The sequence below is a fragment of the Staurois parvus genome, unplaced genomic scaffold (assembly GCF_062004578.1).
Source record: "Staurois parvus isolate SC_StPar_1 unplaced genomic scaffold, SC_StPar_1.0 ptg001462l, whole genome shotgun sequence".
NCBI classification, from domain to species: domain Eukaryota; kingdom Metazoa; phylum Chordata; class Amphibia; order Anura; family Ranidae; genus Staurois; species Staurois parvus.
Window position 1 is genome coordinate 554,766 of NW_028319258.1, and position 23,507 is coordinate 578,272.

Here is a 23,507-nt window from a genome sequence, read left to right on the forward strand (position 1 = left end):
CCATGTCCAGGATCCGTCTGTGTGTGGTGGCTCTTGATGCACTGACTCCAGCCTCAGTCCACTCCTTGTGAAAGTCCCCAACACTTTTGAACGGCCCTTTTCCTGACAATCCTCTCCAGCCTGTGGTCATCCCTGCTGCTTGTGCACCTTTGTCTCCCAAACTTTTCCCTTCCACATAACTTTCTATTAATGTGCTTTGATACAGCACTTTGGGAACATCCAACTTCTTTAGCAATTACCTTTTGAGGCTTTCCCTCCTTATGGAGGGTGTCAGTGATGGTGTCAGGTCAGCAGTCTTTCCCATGATTGTGATTCCTACTGAACCAGACTGAGAGACCATTTAAAGGCTCAGGAACCCTTTGCAGGTGTTATGGCTGAATTATCTGATTAGAGTGGGACACTTTGAGCCGAGATTATTGCACTTTTTCACAATATTCTCATTTTCTGAGATTGTGGATTTGGGGTTTTCATGAGCTGTAAGCCATAATCATCACATTGATGACAAATCACGGCTTGAACTATCTTGCTTTGCATGGAATGAGTCTCATATATTAGTTTCACGTTTTAAGTTGCTGCACTGAAATAAATCAACTTTTGTACGATATTCTCATTTTTTGAGTTTCACCTGTACATTTAATTTGGGTGCAGTGCTGCATGACCGCGCAATTGTAAGTTAAAGTAATGCAGCACCGTATCACAAAAAATGGCCCGGTCAGGAAGGGGGGGGGGGGGGGATCTCCTGGAGGGGGAGGGGTTAAACAAAGAAATAAGAAAGGAATCTGCAGATGGTACCTCTCCCAGATTCGATGATTTCCTCCTGTGATGTGACGAGCTCATACTGATCTTTGGATTTATTGTGACCATTATTCCTGTCCTGTGTTGGGTAAAGATACAATTCTACATCTGAAAAGAAAACAAACAACATCTTCTTATTGCAGACTCAGTATAATATCTATTTAAAGTGACTATAATATATAGAATATAGCCGTCTTCCAAAATTCAATTTTGAAAAGAATAGAATAAAACAGAATAGAATAGAAAAGAATAGATAGAGTAGAGTGGAAGATAAAATAATTGTATAGAAAATAAAGTAACAGAATAGAATAGGAAAGAACAGAGCAAAACAGAACCGAAAAGGATAAAAAATAAGGGAATAGAATAGAAAAGAAAAAATAGAAAGGAATAGAAAATAAAATATTAAAACATAATTGAATAGAATAGAAAATAAAGAAATATAATAGAAAATGAAAGAAGCAAAAATTTTATAGATTTAAGTAGAATGGAAAAAAATAGAAAGAATATAGTCGTCTTCCAAAATTCAATTTTGAAAAGAATAGAATAAAATAGAATAGAATAGAAAAGAATAGATAGAGTAGAAGAGAAAAGAAAAGAATTGCATAAAAATGGTATAGAAAATAAAGTAATAGAATAGGAAACAGAGTAAAACAGAACCAAAAAGGATAAAAAAATAAGGGAATAGAAAAGAATAGAAAGGAATAGAATAGAAAAGAATATATTAAAACATAATTGAATAGAATAGAAAATAAGAAAATATACTGGAAAATAAAAAAAATAGAAAAAAAGAATAGAAGAGAATAGAAAATAAGAGAGTAGAATATTAAAAAATAGATTATAATAGAATAGAATAGAGCTGCCTTCCGAAATTCAAATTTGGAGAATAATAGAATAAAACAGAATGGCGGGGGGGGGGGGGGGCATGGCCGGGAACAGAGGAGCATGACCGCACACTAGCTGAGCTCTGGGACAGAGGGTTCCTTATAGCGGCACACAGCAACTCACAGCAGCCCTGAGGACTTAGATCGGATCCAGAAGAGTAGGAGAAGCGGTGGAGAACATGGGGAAGAGGAAGAGCAGAGACAGTCCCTGCAAATGGGGAGAGTTTAATAGCCCAGTGGGGACAACGACAAAGAAAGATGGCGCCGGATCCTCCTAACACTACAGCACCAAAAGCTGCACGGCCTGCTGGGGGGGGGGGGGGGAATATGAAGAGCTGCACACACGGGGGGGGGGGGGGTAAAGTTATACAGGCTGTCAAGCAGAGTTAAAGCGGAGTTCCAGCTTTTTTATTTACTCCCTTGAAAGACAATGGTCTCCCTCTTCACAGTCCGTTTTGGCAATATATATGTAGATTTGTTTTCCTAAATAACTTTTATTGGTAATTTCTGTCTCCACATCCGGTCCCTGCCGCCTAGGCGATTACATCATCAGACATTCCCTAGGGCTTCTGGGATATCGGCGTCATCTATTGCAGCAGTCCTAGGGAATGCCCGATACCAAAATCTTGCATTATTATGAGACCGGAAGTGACACGATCGCAGGGATTTCTTCACACTGCTCAGGTGCGAGATCGCTCCTTCTTCACACTGCTCAGGTGCGAGATCGCTCCTTCTTCACACTGCTCAGGTGCGAGATCGCTCCTTCTACACACTGCGCAGGTGCGAGATCGCTCCTTCTTCACACTGCTCATGTGCGAGATCGCTCCTTCTTCACACTGCTCATGTGCGAATTCGCTCCTTCTTCACACTGCTCAGGTGCGAATTCGCTCCTTCTTCACACTGCGCAGGTGCGAGATCGCTCCTTCTTCACACTGCGCAGGTGCGAGATCGCTCCTTCTTCACACTGCGCAGGTGCGAGATCGCTCCTTCTTCACACTGCGCAGGTGCGAGATCGCTCCTTCTTCACACTGCGCAGGTGCGAGATCGCTCCTTCACACTGCTCAGGTGCGAGATCGCTCCTTCTTCACACTGCGCAGGTGCGAGATCGCTCCTTCACACTGCGCAGGTGCGAGATCGCGCCTTCTTCAGACTGCGCAGGTGCGAGATCGCTCCTTCTTCACACTGCTCAGGTGCGACATCGCTCCTTCTTCACACTGCTCAGGTGCGACATCGCTCCTTCTTCAGACTGCGCAGGTGCGAGATCGCTCCTTCTTCACACTGCTCAGGTGCGAGATCGCTCCTTCTTCACACTGCTCAGGTGCGAGATCGCTCCTTCTTCACACTGCTCAGGTGCGAGATCGCTCCTTCTTCACACTGCTCAGGTGCGAGATCGCTCCTTCTTCACACTGCTCAGGTGCGAGATCGCTCCTTCTTCACACTGCTCAGGTGCGAGATCGCTCCTTCTTCACACTGCTCAGGTGCGAGATCGCTCCTTCTTCACACTGCTCAGGTGCGAGATCGCTCCTTCTTCACACTGCTCAGGTGCGAGATCGCTCCTTCTTCACACTGCGCAGGTGCGAGATCGCTCCTTCTTCACACTGCGCAGGTGCGAGATCGCTCCTTCTTCACACTGCGCAGGTGCGAGATCGCTCCTTCTTCACACTGCGCAGGTGCGAGATCGCTCCTTCTTCACACTGCTCAGGTGCGAGATCGCTCCTTCTTCACACTGCTCAGGTGCGAGATCGCTCCTTCTTCACACTGCGCAGGTGCGAGATCGCTCCTTCTTCACACTGCGCAGGTGCGAGATCGCTCCTTCTTCACACTGCGCAGGTGCGAGATCGCTCCTTCTTCACACTGCTCAGGTGCGAGATCGCTCCTTCTTCACACTGCTCAGGTGCGAGATCGCTCCTTCTTCACACTGCGCAGGTGCGAGATCGCTCCTTCTTCACACTGCTCAGGTGCGAGATCGCTCCTTCTTCACACTGCTCAGGTGCGAGATCGCTCCTTCTTCACACTGCGCAGGTGCGAGATCGCTCCTTCTTCACACTGCTCAGGTGCGAGATCGCTCCTTCTTCACACTGCGCAGGTGCGAGATCGCTCCTTCTTCACACTGCGCAGGTGCGAGATCGCTCCTTCTTCAGACTGCGCAGGTGCGAGATCGCTCCTTCTTCACACTGCTCAGGTGCGAGATCGCTCCTTCTTCACACTGCTCAGGTGCGAGATCGCTCCTTCTTCAGACTGCGCAGGTGCGAGATCGCTCCTTCTTCACACTGCTCAGGTGCGAGATCGCTCCTTCTTCACACTGCGCAGGTGCGAGATCGCTCCTTCTTCACACTGTTCAGGTGCGACATCGCTCCTTCTTCACACTGCGCAGGTGCGACATCGCTCCTTCTTCACACTGCTCAGGTGCGAGATCGCTCCTTCTTCACACTGCTCAGGTGCGACATCGCTCCTTCTTCACACTGCTCAGGTGCGACATCGCTCCTTCTTCACACTGCGCAGGTGCGAGATCGCTCCTTCTTCACACTGCTCAGGTGCGAGATCGCTCCTTCTTCACACTGCGCAGGTGCGAGATCGCTCCTTCTTCACACTGCTCAGGTGCGAGATCGCTCCTTCTTCACACTGCGCAGGTGCGAGATCGCTCCTTCTTCACACTGCGCAGGTGCGAGATCGCTCCTTCTTCACACTGCGCAGGTGCGAGATCGCTCCTTCTTCACACTGCGCAGGTGCGAGATCGCTCCTTCTTCACACTGCGCAGGTGCGAGATCGCTCCTTCTTCACACTGCTCAGGTGCGAGATCGCTCCTTCTTCACACTGCTCAGGTGCGAGATCGCTCCTTCTTCACACTGCGCAGGTGCGAGATCGCTCCTTCTTCACACTGCGCAGGTGCGAGATCGCTCCTTCTTCACACTGCTCAGGTGCGAGATCGCTCCTTCTTCACACTGCTCAGGTGCGAGATCGCTCCTTCTTCACACTGCTCAGGTGCGAGATCGCTCCTTCTTCACACTGCTCAGGTGCGAGATCGCTCCTTCTTCACACTGCGCAGGTGCGAGATCGCTCCTTCCTCACACTGCGCAGGTGCGAAAACAGGAAGTGCATGCTGGGTAGCCAGCTTCATAATTTCCCAGAAGAATGTCTGAACGAGCTTCAGGTGCCCACGCTTAAGATGACAGCGTTCACAATATGAGGGTGCAGTAAGTAAATTTGTTTTTTATGAGGAAAGCAAAGCATTACAAGTACAGGTGATCTCAACTTGCATTGCCTAAGCTGCCACTCTCACTTGGGTGCCTTTAGAAAACAAAAAATTAAGCGGCTGGAACTCCGCTTTAAAGAGATGTTAGTATCATTGAGAGGAGCACTGCAAGAGGATATATTGAAACGTATGCAACAATCTAAAATAGAAATTGATGCATTGGGAGCAGGGGCGGACTGACAACTCATGGGGCCCCCGGGCAATAGGGGATCATGGGGCCCCTGTGTCCTTGCGCAAACTCAAAAAAGCCTATGAAAAAGGTATCAGGGGCATCTCATGGGGCCCCCTACTGACCCCGGGCCCTCGGGCAGTGCCAGAGTTTCCAAATGGTCAGTCCGCCCCTGATTGGGAGAAAGAGTGGACCATATTGAAAGCAAAATGTGTGATTTCCCAGAGGCACTTAATGATTTAGTGGATGCCCATTCTGACTTGGAGGAAGAAATAAAAAAACTCAAAGTGTCAGACCTTAAGGATAGGTCAAGACACAATAATGTGAAATTCAGGGAAATTCTTGAAAATGTGAAAGCATTAGATCCACAACAAGAATTGGCGATTGATAGAGCACATAGGCTGCCTAGGCCGTCACATATACCTGAAAAATTGCCAGGGATGTAATTACAAAAATATATTTCTTTCATGTAAAAGATCAGTTGATGCAATATTCACGGCATCATTCACCACTTCCTGACCCATAGGCAGGCATTCTACTTTATTCTGATCTTTCACAAGCAACCATTTTGCCTCGGAAGAACTTGAACTCAATAACCAAAATCCTCCACAATCGCAATATAATTTACAAATGGGGCTTCCCTACAAAGTTATTGGTGGAGAAGAACGATACCTCCTACTCAATCTCCAGTATGGAAGATGGCCTAAAAATTCTTAAATTATGGGGCCTATTACCCAACAATCATGACAGTCCTCTGGAAAAAGCCATGTCGGAAAAAATTCCCCAACAATGGCAAAAAAGCCATGGATGAAGTCATTTTCTATCTCAAGAAGAATCTCCCTTTATGCAAAACTGTTTGTATATTTGACATAAACCTTTTCAATAATCTACATACACCCTCTCCCGCAGTCTCATACTGCTAACATAATGTCCATAATACAGTCCAAAATTCAAAATTGGAGATCCAAAATATTAAACAAACATAAAAAATAATAAAAAATATATAAATGACTATGGAAATTATAAAAATTATAGTCCACGCTCTCCAATCTTCCAGCTGTGTAAATGTCCAAATCTTCCCTTCAATCCAAAAGCACCTCAAAGAAAATAAACTAGATATAGTGCATTATCTTTAATAAAATAAAAATGATAAGTGATGTCATGCAACCACACTGGTGATATAGAAATACTAATAAATAGACATCATACATGTGAAGTGAAAGTCAACACACCACTTCACTAGTGGTCCTGTGAAACAACCACTGCAATACGTGAAATATCACAAAAACCACAATAAGTGATCAGTGAAAATTGTGCCAAAAATAAAGTGCCACCACTCTGCTTATGGGATAATATACAATTACCCTCTTGCTGCTTTCAAAGCATTCTGAAATTCCCTTATACCAGATGGAATTTCAGAATGCTTTGAAAGCAGCAAGAGGGTAATTGTATATTATCCCATAAGCAGAGTGGTGGCACTTTATTTTTGGCACAATTTTCACTGATCACTTATTGTGGTTTTTGTGATATTTCACGTATTGCAGTGGTTGTTTCACAGGACCACTAGTGAAGTGGTGTGTTGACTTTCACTTCACATGTATGATGTCTATTTATTAGTATTTCTATATCACCAGTGTGGTTGCATGACATCACTTATAATTTTTATTTTATTAAAGATAATGCACTATATCTAGTTTATTTTCTTTGAGGTGCTTTTGGATTGAAGGGAAGATTTGGACATTTACACAGCTGGAAGATTGGAGAGCGTGGACTATAATTTTTATAATTTCCATAGTCATTAATATATTTTTTATTATTTTTTATGTTTGTTTAATATTTTGGATCTCCAATTTTGAATTTTGGACTGTATTATGGACATTATGTTAGCAGTATGAGACTGTGGGAGAGGGTGTATGTAGATTATTGAAAAGGTTTGTCATTTTTCACTTTCAAGGGTGAAAGTTTGACTTTTCTGTGGGAAGTTATAGAGTTTTGATTTATTGTTTGTATATTTCTTTTTGTTCTGATACAAAGTTATCAGTTCACACCAGTTCAATCACCTCAGGTTCAGAGGAAATGTCTGGGTGATTGGTTGAAACGTTATTTTCCCCTGATCACAAGTACATGGTTAAATGTACACAAGAGTTGCTACACTTTTTTTTTTTTCTACCAGTCTTATGTTATTCTAAAAGTATGATCACATTTACCCATTGTGTATACTACAAGGATCATCATATCCCACAACTTCCTAACCGGCTCATTGATAGTCTCATTGGTCAGTTATGGCTAACATCTATCATTGGAAGGCGTCATTTTTGCAATTGGGTTTTGCCTATTTATGGGACTCAAATTTATATCTTTGAATGTGAAAGGGTTTAATAGCTCCTACAATAGAAAGGCTTTATGGTCTGATGCTCTGAAGGTGGACAGTGATATCATTTGCATTCAAGAATCTCACTTTGCAGAAAATAAGACACCTATATTTACTCATAATACGTTTCCAAAGATACAATGGAGTCCAATGGGAATGGACTTGGTGAAACCAGTAAGTATGTTCTGAAACATGCACTGCTTGCTGCCCTCAACGTAATAATTGTAGAAATGAATTAAGGGCGTCATTGATAGCAGACAATTATACTGTAGATAAAACAAAAATTTTTTAATTATTCGCAGAATAACAAAGTGGGCAATTCCTCACGGCTTTTAATATCTTGGGCTCCCAAAGCTTACAAAATTCCTTACAAGCTCATATCTTCGTAATCCAAAAGATGGTAAAGACCCCACTTTATTTCCTAACTACAGGCCTATCTCACTCCTAAATATGGACTTTAAGCTCTATGTGAAAATACTGTCCAATTGCTTGCTTCCATTTCTGTTCTCTCCTATCTCCATGGACCAAGTTGACTTCATGCCCAAGAGAACACACTGAAAGCCCTAAACATACACCACTGGCTAATCTCCTCTAAACAACAAGGTTTTTGCCTGTCCCAGGATGCAGAGAAGGCATTTGACAGAGTGGTTTGGGATTACATGTAAGCAACTTTGGAAGCTTTCAGCATGAACAACACCATGCCAAGCTATATCCTAGCACTTTATTCCAAGCAGACAGCACGAGTTCGAATTAATGACCGGCTGTCGGATGCCTTCTCCATATCAGATGGCACCAGACAAGAATACCCTCTATCCCTGCTTCTCTTTGTTATCACTCTAGAGCCTTTTTTTGAGATGGCTTAGATCCAATGCCAACATCATAGGCATCCAAGTCTCAGGATAAACATACAAGATTGCAGCATTCGCTGATGATATGCTACTATTCTTAACAGAACCCCAGTTCACCATCCCAAACCTATTGAAAGACTTTGCCTACTACAACACCATCTCCAATTTGCAAATACATTTTTCTAAATCATATGCCCTCAATATATCCCTACCCAAAAAAGAAGTAGATGTTTGTAAACTATGCTACCCATTTGTATGGCAATCAGAATCCATCATGTGTCTAGGGATAAAACTCCCAATACGAATATCAGAACTCCATGCATTGAATTGCATACCTATCCTACGAGATATTCAACACGATCTGCAGTCCTGGCCTAGAGGTCTCTATTCATGGTTTGGAAGAGCAGCCATTATTAAAATGAACATTCTCCCCTGCATTTTATATACAATGCTAGCAATCCCATCTAAATTGCCAAAATCCTTATTTACTGCTTACAGAAGAGCTTGCACTAACTTCATATGGGGTCAGAAACTCCCTAGATTAAACTATGAGCTCTTTGCTGAATGGGCTGTCTCATTGCTGGATGGGGCTGTCTTTTTGCTGGATGGGCTGTCTCTTTTCTGGATGGTCTGTCTCTTTGCTGGGTGAGCTGTCTCTTTGCTGGGTGGGCTGTCTCTTTGCTGGGTGGGCTGTCTCTTTGCTGGGTGGGCTGTCTCTTTGCTGGGTGGGCTGTCTCTTTGCTGGGTGGGCTGTCTCTTTGCTGGGTGAGCTGTCTCTTTGCGGGACAGGCTGCCTCTTTGTTGGATGGGGATGTCTCTTTGCTGGATGGGGCTGTCTCTCTGCCGAATGGGCTGTCTATTTGCTGGATGGGCTGTCTCTTTGCTGAACGGGCTGTCTCTTTTCTTGATGGGCTGTCTCTTTGCTGGATGGGCAGTTTGTTTCTTTGCTGGACACGATGTCTCTTTGCTGGATGAGCTGTCTCATTGCTTGACAGGCTCATTGCTAGTTGGGATGTCTCTTTGCTATATGGGGATGCCTGTTTGCTGGATTGGGCTGTCTCTTTGCTATATGGGGATGCCTGTTTGCTGGATTGGGCTGTCTCTTTGCTATATGGGGATGTCTCTTTGTTGGATTGGGCCATCTCTTTGAATATATAGGGGGCACTGTGATTATCTCTAGGGGCACTGTAATGTAAAGGGGCACTATGATAAAAAGGGGACTGCACTGTAAAGGGGCATTGTAATCAGTACAGTGCCCCTTTACAGTGCAGTCCCCTTTATATCACAGTGCTCATATATTTTGTATTATAAATTAATTTCAACAAGCAGTGTGTGTGTGTATATCTATCTATCTATCTATCTATCTATATATATATACCATATTTTTCACTCCATAAGACGTACTTTTTCCCCCCCAAAAAAGGGGGGAAAATGTCAGTGCGTCTTATGGAGCGAATATGGAGCGGCCTGTCCGGTATTTCCACCGCCGCCGTGTCAGAATACCGGGCCGGCCGCTCAGCTCTGCAGTGGGACCTTATGGAGATGACTGCTGACCTTTGGGGAGGTGGGGAGCGGGTACCTGAATTTGACAGGTACCCGCTCTTACTTCCGCGGAGTTGTTCTTTGACCTTACCTGTTCCTCTATCCAGCGGCGCGCTGTCTTCCCGGCTTCTGTGTAGTGTGGGCGCTGGGCTTGACAGCCGGGTGCCAAGTGCGCATGCGCAAGAAGCGGTGCTTTTTGTGAATGGTAAGGCGGTACCTGGGACACATGACAGATCCCAGAAGCCGCCGGACCAATCACAAAGCGCAGCACTTCTCACTCATGAGCACTGGGCACCCGGCTGTCATGCCGAGCGCTGACACTACAGAAGCCGGGAAGACAGCGCGCGGCTGAATAGAGGAACAGGTAAGATCAAAGAACAACAACTCCGCGGAAGTAAGAGCGGGTACCTGTCAAATTCAGGTACCCGCTCCCCCCCCTCCCCAAAGGTCAGCAGTCATCTCCTGTACTGTCCGCAGTCTCTGGTCATCCCTGTGCTGTCCGCAGTCTCTGGTCATCTCCTGTACTATGTCCGCAGTCTCTGGTCATCTCCTGTACTATGTCCGCAGTCTCTGGTCATCTCCTGTACTATGTCCGCAGTCTCTGGTCATCTCCTGTACTATGTCCGCAGTCTCTGGTCATCTCCTGTACTATGTCCGCAGTCTCTGGTCATCTCCTGTACTTTGTCCGCAGTCTCTGGTCATCTCCTGTACTATGTCCGCAGTCTCTGGTCATCTCCTGTACTATGTCCGCAGTCTCTGGTCATCTCCTGTACTTTGTCCGCAGTCTCTGGTCATCTCCTGTACTATGTCCGCAGTCTCTGGTCATCTCCTGTACTATGTCCGCAGTCTCTGGTCATCTCCTGTACTATGTCCGCAGTCTCTGGTCATCTCCTGTACTATGTCCGCAGTCTCTGGTCATCTCCTGTACTATGTCCGCAGTCTCTGGTCATCTCCTGTACTATGTCCGCAGTCTCTGGTCATCTCCTGTACTATGTCCGCAGTCTCTGGTCATCTCCTGTACTATGTCCGCAGTCTCTGGTCATCTCCTGTACTATGTCCGCAGTCTCTGGTCATCTCCTGTGCTGTCCGCAGTCTCTGGTCATCTCCTGTGCTGTCCGCAGTCTCTGGTCATCCCCTGTGCTGTCCGCAGTCTCTGGTCATCCCTTTGCTGTCCGCAGTCTCTGGTCATCCCTGTGCTGTCCGCAGTCTCTGGTCGTCTCCTGTACTATGTCTGCAGTCCATTAGTTCAGAATTTTTTTTTCCTGTTTTCTGCCTCTAAAACCTAGGTGCGTCTTATGGAGCGAAAAATACGGTATATATAATTTATTTTTTAAATATATTGAATATGGCCAAAATTGTAGCATTTCAAATAGATTTTTCTTCCATATGGCCTGTCAATGTATAGTGTCAATATTGTCCCTGACGTTGATGTGTTGAAAGCAGAAAAAATGGGCAAGTGTAAGGATTCAAGCAACTTCGACAAGGGCCAAATTGTAATGGCTAGAAGACTGGGTCAGAGCAACTCCAATACTGCAGCTCTAGCTGGATGTTCCCAGTCCCGCAGTGGTCAGGACCGACCAAAAGTGGCCCAAGGAAGGAAAACTAGTGACAGGGTCATGGGTGGCCAAGGCTCACTGATGCATGTGGGTGGCTGGCCCTTTTAGTCCGATCCAATATAAGAGCTACTAGAGCTCAAATTGCTGAAAAAAGTTAATGCTGGTTCCGGAAGAAAGGAGTCAGAACACAGAGCATCACAGTTTGTTGTGTATGGGGCTGTGTACCCGCAGACGGGTCATGGTACCCATGCTGACCCATGTCCACAGCCTAAAGCACCTACAATGGACGTGTGAGCATCAGAAGCTTTCAACGAAATAAAATTTGGTGGCAATTTTAAGCATTTCCTTTGAAAATGTCAGCGTTGCTTGCGCCCCTTCACTGACAGGATTAGGACACCTCCCAGATATGTTATTTAACTGCTTCCCCACCACCCTATAGCAGAAGTACTGCTACAGGGCGGCAAGGCTGCACAAAATCACGTATGTATACATAATTTTGCATTTCCAGGTTATTGGCACCCCGCGATCACCAAGTATCGCTAACGAGGGAGAGGTCTGTATGTAAACAATACAGATCTCTCCCCTGTCAGCTCCAGCATGCTGCTTTGTATTGCTCTACATAGCAATGCAATACAAAGCAATGTGCTTACACAGTGAAACAGCACAGAGTAAACCCTTTGATCACCCCTCATGTTAACCCCTTCCTGCCCAGTGCCATTAGTACAGTGTCAGGGCTTTTTATTAGCACTGATCACTGTATTAGTGTCACTGGGGATGTCAGTGACAGCAAGTCAGTCCCCCCCCCCCCCCCCCCACCAGTGTCAGAATGTCCGCTGAAATCTCGCAGTCCTGCTAAAAGTTGCTGATCGCCGCCATTACTAGTAAGAAGAAAAAAATCCCAGTATCTATACCGCCATTTGTAAACGCTATAACTGTCACGTAAACCAATTAATTTACACGTATTGGGATTTTCTTTTTAGCAAAGACACGGAGCAGAATACATTTTGGCCTAAATTTATGACGAAATTTGATGTGTTACATTTTTTACTGGACATGTTTAATAGCAAAAAGTCAAAAATATAGTTTTCTCCTAAAATTTGTCTGTATTTTTTTCTTTATAGAGCAAAAAATTAAAAATGCACAGGCGATCAAATACCATGGAAAGAAAGCTTTATTTTTAGAAAAAAAAAGAACATAAATGTCATTTGGGTGCAGCATTGCATGACCGCGCAATTGTCAGTTAAAGTATCGCAGTGCCTTATCGTAAAAAATTGCAAAAAATGGAAAAATGGTCTGGTCAGGAAGGGGGGGAATCCTCTGGATGGCAAGTAGTTAAAAGAATTAGATGTTTTCAACTTGTCACTTTAAACATTTAAAAAAAAACACTGTTAATGACCGAATACATTTTTTTTTTTCCAGTGGTACATGTTCCCCAGGGCAGTGTCCACACCCCATGATTTTTTGACATTACTTTCCTATTAGCCCAGAAAATGGACATTTTAATTTGACAGATTTGGCTCTATTGAGTTCACTGGGGGTTCAGGTTCAGCATCTGAACTTCTTTAAAGTTCACTGAACCCTGCTTGAGCCGAACCCAGGGCAGTTTGGCTCATCACGATTAACAACCAATAAAAAGGCCTGTAGCTGAACTCAGACAAGTACAAGGTGGATTTTGTTTGGTTGAAATTCAATCTACATGCTACTCTTGGCACCGTGGACTTTTCTTTTTGAACTGAAAAATGCGATCGTCTTCTTAAATAAAATGGCCGGGAGACCAGGATGTGAGCTAGTATCATTAGATTTGGTTTAGAAATACATACAGTATTAAACAAAGAAATAAGAAAGGAATCTGCAGATGGTACCTCTCCCAGATTCGATGATTTCCTCCTGTGATGTGACGAGCTGATACTGATCTTTGAATTTATTTTGACCATTATTCCTGTCCTGTGTTGGGTAAAGATACAATTCTACATCTGAAAAGAAAAGAAACAACATCTTCTTATTGCAGACTCAGAATAATATCTATTTCAAGTGACTTTGTCATAAAGAAATTGCATGCATTTAAGTGGTTGTAAAGGTAGCTGTTTTTTAAACTTCATATATTCTATGCATGAAGGTAAAAATCCTTATCTGTGCAACATCCTCCCCAGCCCTCCCTAATACTCACCTAAGCCCCCACTAGATCCAGCGATGTGCACTGGAGTCTCGGCTATCCCAGGACTCTCTCTCCTCATTGGGTGAGACAGCAACAGGAGCCATTGGCTCCCACTGCTGTCAATCACAGCCAGTGAGCCAATGAAGAGGGGGTGGTGCTTAGCCGCAGCTCTGTGTGTCAATGGACATCAAGCCTGCTTGGGTGCCCCCATAGCAAGCTGCTTGCTGTGGGGGCACTCAACAGGAGGGAGGGGCCAGGAGCACTGGTGGGGGACCCAAGAAGAAGAGGGCCCGGGCTGTTTTATGCAAATACACTGAACACAGCAGGTAAATATAGACATGTTTGTTATTTAAAAAAAAAATGAATGCAGCCTTTACAATCACTTTAAAAAAAGTTTATGCAGCCATTTCCCATTCATATGCCAGAATGGTAGTTTCATAGCAGTGAATAACATTTGCTTCATATTTAAATAGTACAAAAAATGGTGATTGAAGTCTAAGTTTAGTCTGCTTGTATTTACCTTCCATGGTGGCTTCACCCCTCCCCCCCTCATGAACATGCTATTGAAGTTTTTAATTCATGCTCTCTTCTGCTGAGACATCCTCTGATCCAACAGTCCTCCTTATGCATTCATGAGGGACAGGAGCCACACTGGGCAAATGTTCTTTTATCTCTATAAGAGCAGGCTGGTTAATCCCACATCAGCTTATGCCGGGAATGATGGTGTCCATCATGTGCTCAGCTTGGAGGTACATTAGTTCCTGCATAAGTACCCCCTGATTTACAATATCTTCTGGAGCAGGTCAGAAGAGTTTGTAGCCATTTCAGGTGGTCCCACCCAGCCAGTGCTCAATTGGGTGAAATTCAGCATGAAGCACCTGAATGTGATATGCTCACCAGGTGGAACTTAACTTTGATCCTGCTGCCGTAGCTGCACATGCTGTAGGGGGCCATCATTGAGTACCTGTGCGAATATGGCAAAAGTTCAGGCTCAGAGGATCTGGGCTTTTATTCCCACACCAGTGGTTGCTGCACTGTATTGTCACCATTTGGGAAGACACTGTGCATGTTGTGCTCCTGGTGAATACACAGCATGGCAAAAGAAAGAGGAGGACTTCCTTGCATATCAGGGTCTGCTATATCCAGACACCATCCATGTGAGGCCACAGCAAGCACAGGACATGTATGGTTGCCAAGGTAGTATTGAGCTTGAAGATGATATGGGGCAGTCTTCTAGGGGTGGGTTTCATGCCTCACAAGCCCTGGAAGTAATATGTGGCTGGGGGAAGGTATAGTATCTCTGGTCAATGTCATCCTCTGTGACCAAGAAGACTCATGTTCCTCCTCATTCCGTAATTTGGAGAACATGGACTCAGTCATGATCCAGAGCCTGCAAAAGGAACCTAGGATTTGTAGAATCCATGTTACAAGGGGAAGGGTGCAGAGCACATACTGCCCTTGCAGAGGATGAAACATCTGGAAGATGCACTGCAGGGGAACCTGTACCACTCGTTTCCAGAGGTTAATCTTGGTGAAAGGAGGAGCAGCAATGGGGATGGCTGCTTCAATGATGCCTTTTAAAACATTTTTCAGGTCTCAGCATTCAGAGCTGTCTGCTGCCAGCACATATCAGCAGTGGTTGCATTACATGATGGATGATTATGTGAGGGCTAGAGTGGATGTAGAGAGCCTTTGATCCGATTACCCTCGTCATTGACTTGACTATTATGCAATTGAACTCTTGGGCTATGCTGCAGCCAGGTTGCTCTATGAACATACATTGCTGCAGGGAGCTTTGTGCAGACAAATGACTGCATCTGTCCATAGATGCTTTTGACTGGCTGACATTTGTTAAAATAAACCAGTTGGATCAGTAGCAGCTATGCTGCAGATGTTGCTTATTACATATTTGTGGAATTGTTTAATCCTCCTTTTCTTTTTTTTTGCTGCATATCAGGCTTCTCTTTTCACTGCTGTAGGCCACCAAATATTCCAAATGTGACACATCACATTTTTTAGGAACTATTTCAATGCTGTGATTTTTGTTTAAAAGGGACCATTTTGTGCTTTGAAGGGTTTTATTAGTTGGATTTTATTTTTGCAGATGTGTGATGATAGCACAATATGTGCATTTCTTTTAGTCCAGGGTCAATTCTTTTCTTTACAAGAATATTCATGTTGGGTTATGGTGGTTAATCTCTATTTGTACCTGTAACCTAATTTTTACAAAGCTTCTTTTGTGGACGAAGAAATTGTTTCATTTTCTGCGATAGGTAAAAACTATGTTGGCCAATTTTTTTTTAGTTTTATTGGAGAGCATCATCATTAAAAATGACCAACATATTAAGTTTCCTCATGCTGCTCCCCAGCTGGGAAGTTTGGAATACACAACTTTTAAAGCATGGTAAAAGTGATATACCTTACTAGAAAACTGTCCCGTCTCGCTTTTCATCTCCAAAATTCAAATCTAAAATAAACATGCTTTGAAATATACAAACAAATTAACTTGTGAGCCACCAAGGTATAATATAAAATTTTGAGTATTAGGTCGCTGGGTAATAAGCCCACTCTCATGTAATGTGCGTTTATCAACAAAATATTTGAATAATTACCGCGCTCTAATATCATCAAAAGGTGTCATCAAAAAAGGTGCAAGGTGCTTATAAATTAATAGAAGTGAAAATAATTGATGTAACATGACTAATTAAATAAATAAGATTAAAACATGTGAAAAATTGATACAATCATATCATATTAGCAGATCACTATATATGCAATCCTCATATCAATGTGCAAATCTTCCATTTGTAAACCTCAGAAAAATTCATGATATAATATAAAAATTTAATAATTTGAAAAATAATTAGAAAATGATAATAAATTAAAATAAAAATAAAAAAGTCTACTGTGGAAAAACAGCAATATTGTCCCAAGTGTAACTGTGCAAGTGGATGTCCAGCCTAGACAGATATACTCTCCTTCGGTGTGAAGATAAGATCTTTGCAGTGATGTTGTAAACCTGTGTGACTGCAGGGCTGTGAGGGATACTCTCTTCTTTGATCCACTCCTTAATCCTCTGCCTTTGTATTCCTCGTATGTCTCATGCAAGAAAGAGATAAAAGATATAGGCCCTGATTCACTAAGATGTGAGTCTATCAGCAGAGTCTGACCATTCAGGCAGACTCCGGTCAATCAATCAGTCGTCTGAGCAGCGTCTAGCAAGCTCATTAACGAGCGTCTACTGACTACTTTGCTATTACTAAATGTGGTATCCTGTCTGGCACATTTTTAGGTGCAATACCGGATATGTTCGCTAGATGGCGCACAAGCACAGGCTTTATTAATATTGGCGTTTTTATGATGGCAAAAGAGAATCCTTAGAATGTAATAAATAGTACACCTGTATTAGAATTTTCTATTTTCTTCTTTCTTTTTTTTTGCTGTGTCTCCAAAATGATCAGGAAACTAATGCATTTACTAATTAATGTCATACATTCTGTATTCAAATGTTAAACATTTTCACACTTATATCTCAAATAATTTATAATTTATAACTTCTAATTTCCCAATATAATTATATATCTTCATTCTCTTTAGTCACGTAACTATTCTATGGTAAAGACAAGTGCAGCGCTATAAATGCGATCAATAATGAACGCATGTAAAAACCAAAAAGTGCAAAGAATTGCAACAATGATGTAATATTGTAAATGGTGCTAAAATAAGTTCATAGAATCATTCCTGAATAATGGAATGTCCTTCGTGTGAGAGTACCAACTCAGAGAGTGCCTATGAATGGCACGTGTGGTCTCTCCGTGACGGACAGTAGTACATGAACTCGTGAAAGGTAAACCACCCTTGGGACTGGTCTACACTCACCAGAACAAAAGTATTAATGTGCATGGGTTATACACATCACACATCTGGGGGTGCAGCGGTATGCTGGCAGTTATGGGTTAGTCATCCAGCTCCATCCATCCATCAGGGTGGGTGCCCAAATGGTCCTGGGGAGGAATTAGCTCAGCCACAGGAGCCAGAAAGGTGCTCAATGGTGTAGTACACTGTCACAGGGGTGGATGACCTTTCACGAGTTCATGCACTACTGTTCGTGGTTATATTTATCTTGTGTAATACCATTTTACTAGTTTATATCAGTGACCAGCGCTCGCTCTATCATTTTTAAACAATGTAACTATTCTACATTATAGCTCAAACTGTGTCTCCCACAGTGGTTTAGTGGTTAGAGCTCAGAACTTACAGCACTTGGGTCATGGGTTCTAATCCCAGTCATGGCTACATCCTAAAAAATGGAGATCAATTTTCTGGGTTGAGTCAGTGCCAGGAATATTGATCAATCAATTATGATTTTGCCTAATGACTAGAAAGTGGATGAATGTTACCTATGTACTGTTCTTCTGCCAGTTAGGAAATGTGCAAGTTTCATGCTGTGTATATTTCATTGTAACATTTTTCTCTTTTAAATCTGTCTCCTTATACAACTTGACCCCCTCCCCCACCCCGTCATCACCTGTCCCATATGCAAATCTATGGATCACCGCCCCACTCTTTAACTATCTATTTACTGATCAAGTGAATGTGTCTCATTTTCTATCAGCTACAGCTCAGATCTCACATTATTATACGATTGCTGATTGTATCTCACTACTAGTCTGATTGAATTCACAATTCCTGGTCAGTCCCGTTCCCTGACCTCTAATAACCTTTAGGGCCAGTTCATACTACATGTGTTTCAGTTGCTTTTTCGGCATCACAAACGCACAGAAAGAAGGTTATGTGGTTGTCAATGTCATAGTTCACATCAGCGCTTGCATTTTCAGTGCATTGCAGGTGCTGTAAACAAAGCTGACCACGCTGCATTGTTTCTGCACAGAACTGTACTGGAACACATTGAAACGTCCTTGAATGTACTAAAACGCACATGTCCCTAACTAAATTGAATACAAAGAAAATAGAAAAAAATAAGTGGAAGGGATACAAAAATGCAATGTAAACATGTCCAAAACGCATCCAAAATGTACTGGAACACACTAAACATGCATGCCAAAAGGGCATGAAAAAAACCCATCAGGAACACATCTAGACTGTTTCTATAGTGTGAACCAGCCCTTAGGACTTGTTCACACCATTGGTGGTGCAGAAACGCATGCAAGAACACACATTTTCCAGCACAGCAAAGAAATGCAATGCCCTATGTAGATGTGCGCAGGTACCATGATGAAAACGTTGTTGCACCTATACACGTCTATTAAAAACAGCCCCATTCACAGCCACAAATACGCATGGCACCACACTACTGTGCGGTTAGGTGCGACACACTTGGAAAATAACATAAAAATAAGCCAACATGGCTAAAACATATCTTGAAAATATGGGGACTCTGATATCCGGCGACAGTCCGTTCACCAACGAGAAGCAATTCTGCACCCTAAAACCAACATAGAGGAAAGGGATGGTCAAATTGCTGTGCTGCGTCCAAACCACCTCTGGCATGCCAGGGTCATTATGCAGGTCCTCGATGCCAGTTCTTGCCTGCGGCCACAAAATATCCACTGGCCACGAGTGAAGGTGAGTGGAGGACGTGAAGGTGGATTTCTACCAGCTTCAACCGCAAGCAGTACCACTCCTGAAAAATGAGAGCAAATAATCATTGACACGTCATCATGACAGTCAATTCTCAGTGCAGGCTATCTAGAGTGTCTTTCCTTTTTAACCATTTCAAGAGTTCAAGGAAACATTCTTGGAGCATCTACTGTGTTTGGAAAGGCCAAAGGCCCCCCCCTCCCCCAGGCACACTAATGCTTATGCAGGCCATAGACGGGGAGAAAAACGGCCGATTTTTCTTTTAAAAAATGAAAAATCGGTTGTTCAAGTGGCCGATGTTACCAGCAATGGTAAAAAAAATCGGCCGATTTTCATCCCGTCTACAGCCAGCAAAAAGTGTCCCTGCAGAGAGCTCCGCTATTTCTTTGACATTTATAGCGGTTGCAACAATGTATTTGTATCCATTTAGGATACAGATGTTTTTATTCGGAAACAAATAGATACAATGTTGCAACCGCTGTAAATGTCAAAGAACTGTCAAAGAAATAGCGGAGCTCTCTGCAGGGACACTTTTTGCCATACTGGAATTCCTCTAATTTTTCATCCTTCTTCTTCCTCTTCTTCTTCTTCTTCTTCTTCATCATCATCCTCTTCTTCTTCATCATCATCCTCTTCTTCTTCTTCTTCTTCTTCATCATCATCCTCTTCTGCTTCTTCATCATCATCCTCTTCTTCTTCTTCATCATCATCATCATCATCCTCTTCTTCTTCTTCTTCATCATCATCATCCTCCTTCTTCTTCTTCTTCATCATCATCATCATCCTCTTCTTCTTCTTCATCCTCTTCTTCTTTTTCTTCTTTTTGTCTTCCTCTTGCAGGTCACTGCTCATGTGCAGATTTTTTATCAGTAAAAAATCAGTCGATTTGCCAATCATTGCCGCGAAAATTGGCCGATCGGCAAATTCAGCAGTTTTTTTTTCCAACTTTACCGAAAAAAAAAATCTGCCAAAATACCGAAAAATGGCCGAACAAATAGCCCACTAACGATCCGAAAATCGGCCGATTTTCGACCTATCTAATGCCTGCATAAGATATGGTGTGGCCCTAGGGTCAATGTGTGTTTAGAATACTTCCAAAATGCACATACAAAAACACTCCATCCAAATGCATGTTGCATTTCTATAGCATGTTAAACAGAAGAAAAATGCACTTCCATAATGTTAACATGCGCAAGTAAAAGTAGACAAAATCCACATCCTTTTATTCTGGCTTCACATACATGCATTGTGGTCTAACACCGCACTCCTGGGCAAATCACATGCAATTTGTGTGCGTTGCAATTAGAGACAAACATTTTGCACACCTCAAATTGCACCGCATCCGGGCCAAAAATGTGCAGGACCCTTTTTCAGGGTATGGGTGTGAATAGGCATGCCATCCAATCTGGCAAATCGCAATACGCTTTGTGTACCAATATTGGTGTGTTGGTAACTTCACCTAGAAAGCCGCAGCAGGTGGCATGAAGGGGTTGCGGTTGTGATGCGGTGCAGCGCTTGCACAGAAAACACTGCAAATTTCACATCGCATCTTTGTGACACCAGAATGTGCCAATATGTGGCTTGACAAAGCACAGTGGTCACTGCAGATTATTTTCAATCCATGTTTTTTGACACTTTTCATTCACTGGTTTAACTCAGGTGATCGTTAATCACAATTATCTCCGGAGATCACATGCAGCCCCTCAACCATCTACACAGATCTCTGGAAATCTATACAGATCTCCTTGAAAAAATGTCTCCTCTCTTCTTCGGAAAACAATTGTCCTCCACCTCATAATAGGGGGACAGAGAAGACTTCTCCTTGATAACTAAAATCAGATGAATTATCTGTGCTTAATAAACATACACCAATACTGCAAATGCATTGTACTGTCCAAGGCATTGCACACTAACGCATTGCACACTAGAAATGTCAAATGCGTTAGTGTGTACAGTGCATGAGTGTAAAATGCTTTAGTGCAGACTGCAGTGTACAACGCATTGCACACTATAATACACTGTACAAAGTAATACCGTGTACACCCACACATTGTAGACTGTAATACACTGTACACTGTCATGCAGGATGGAGCAACGCATTGCACACTGTGATACCGTGTACACCCACACATTGTAGACTGTAATGCACTGTACAATGTAATACCGTGTACACCCACACATTGTAGACTGTAATGCACTGTACAATGTAATACCGTGTACACCCACACATTGTAGACTGTAATGCACTGTACACTGTCATGCAGGATAGAGCTACGCATTGCACACTGTAATACCGTGTACACCCACACATTGTAGACTAATGCACTGTACACTGTCATGCAGGATGGAGCAACGCATTGCACACTGATACCGTGTACACCAACACTTTGTAGACTGTGATGCACTGTACACTATCATGCAGGATAGAGCAACGCATTGCACACTGTAATACCATGTACACCAACACATTGTAGAATGTAATGCATTATACGCAGTATACATGTCCAGATATTCAAAGATTAGCCATGAAGGCCTAGCTGGTTACCTATTTGGTGACCGCAGATAGCCGAATAACGCTACACTGCATCCAGGCAGCTCTGGGAGGGCGTCATATGACATCCTGGCAGAACGCGCTCTCCGTGATTGCTGTGTCCTAAGGACACAGCTGATCATGTCATATAGTAAAAGCCAATCACAGCGGCTTTTTACCATGTGATCAGCCATGTCCAATGACACGCTGATCACTGGGAAATGCATTTGCATTGGCTGCACTTTCCTCACGCTGTCAGAATGTTTGGAAAGTACTGCCAAGCACCAGCAGTTAACAGAGCAGGGGTCGGCCCCGATGATCAGTGCCCACCAGTGCCACCCAACAGTTCCACGCACCTGTGGCCAGCAGTGCCACCCACCAGTGCTGCCTCATCAACGCACATCAGTGTTGCTAAATTACCGGTTTACCAAATGTTATAATATAAACAGACTTTTATTCATTATGAGCTATTTTGTTGTTTATCGAGCAAAAAGTAAAACACACAGCAGCAAGTCAATACCACCCAAAGAAAGCTCTATTTGTGTGAAAAAAATTATCTAAATTTAAGATGGGTACAATGTGGCATGACCGCACAATTGTCATTCAAAGGGTAACAGTGCAGAAAGATAAAAATTGGCCAGGACAGGAAGGGGGTAGGAGTACCCAGTAGGCAAGTGGTTAATATCATTGACCCATCAATACCCAGGAGCTAATGTACAGATAAGTAGCATGTGCACCAAGTGAGATTCTGCTAGGCCCCACCCACAAAATTGCAATTACCTGTCCCTCACATGTTAACATATTTGCAATGGCCATACTTACTGTACATATAAGGATCATCTCCTCAGTTGAGAACTGTGCTCTCGCCATGTCCAAATGCCAATAAAGTTCTCAAAATAACACAGCAAACCGCCAACCACTCCTCATCCACTGACACTCCCCACAACCACTTCCGGGTGCGCGCGCACGTGATGACGGACTTCTGGGAGGACAGCCGCTCGTGCGCCATGGGGTACACCTGTTTGTCGCTTATTTGTATGCGAATTTTGTACCCTATCGCGCATTTTTATGCGCGGCTATGATAGCTTTCGTGAATGTGTGTTACTTAGTGATTTGTTTAACCTTGGCTAATATATATTGGTATCCAAAGGCCAAAAATCAACACAGTGTGGACTATTTTATAACTGTAAATCGAATTGTAGAACACCTGTAGCTGGCTGCACAGTGAATGTGACGTATTCAGTGGTACATAATATTGTGGTGCAAACTGGTTCTTTTTTTTTGTTTTGTTTTTGAAAAAGCCAGTTTGCACCCACTTGCATATTCACACTCTTATATAATCTACTCAAATGTAGCTTGTAAGTATACAAAGTAACTATTAAGGTTGGTCATATGATTGAACATAAAATAAACACAAAAACAACAGTCCAACATTTATTAATCAAATATATCTTCATTTATTTGGTCAGCAGGAACAAGTAGGTACAGTCAATATCTTGGTGAGTCACAAAAATAGGATTGATGTGGCAAAAATAAAACACTCCTGCTCATCAGAGCTTACAATCTAAAGATACTTCTAGTGAACTGTGCGTGCTCAGGTTATAGCAGGAAACAAAGGGGAAGATGAATCAAGTAACATTTTCATGCACATAAGATTTACTTACACAATCACTTAGTATGAAGATCCATTCACAAAAAAAGTCTACACATCAAAATATAAAGAAAACAAAGCATGTGAAAAAAAAACCCTCCCACCTCTACAAATCCCCTCCCACCTCTACAAATCCCCTACACATACATTGGTCA

The 23,507-nt window shown here is 43.1% G+C and overlaps 1 protein-coding gene across 1 annotated transcript in view; it reads right to left on the minus strand.

The window, feature by feature from the left end:
- LOC149435838 (interferon-induced very large GTPase 1-like) overlaps positions 1-23,507 on the minus strand; it is a 52,122-nt gene that overhangs the window by 22,912 nt on the left and 5,703 nt on the right. Inside the window, exons 2-3 of the mRNA XM_089662370.1 lie at positions 13,278-13,388; positions 793-903 (exon numbers count right to left, since the gene is read on the minus strand). Coding sequence (XP_089518496.1) covers positions 793-903; positions 13,278-13,388 — 222 coding nt within the window. The remainder of the gene's footprint in view (positions 1-792; positions 904-13,277; positions 13,389-23,507) is intronic.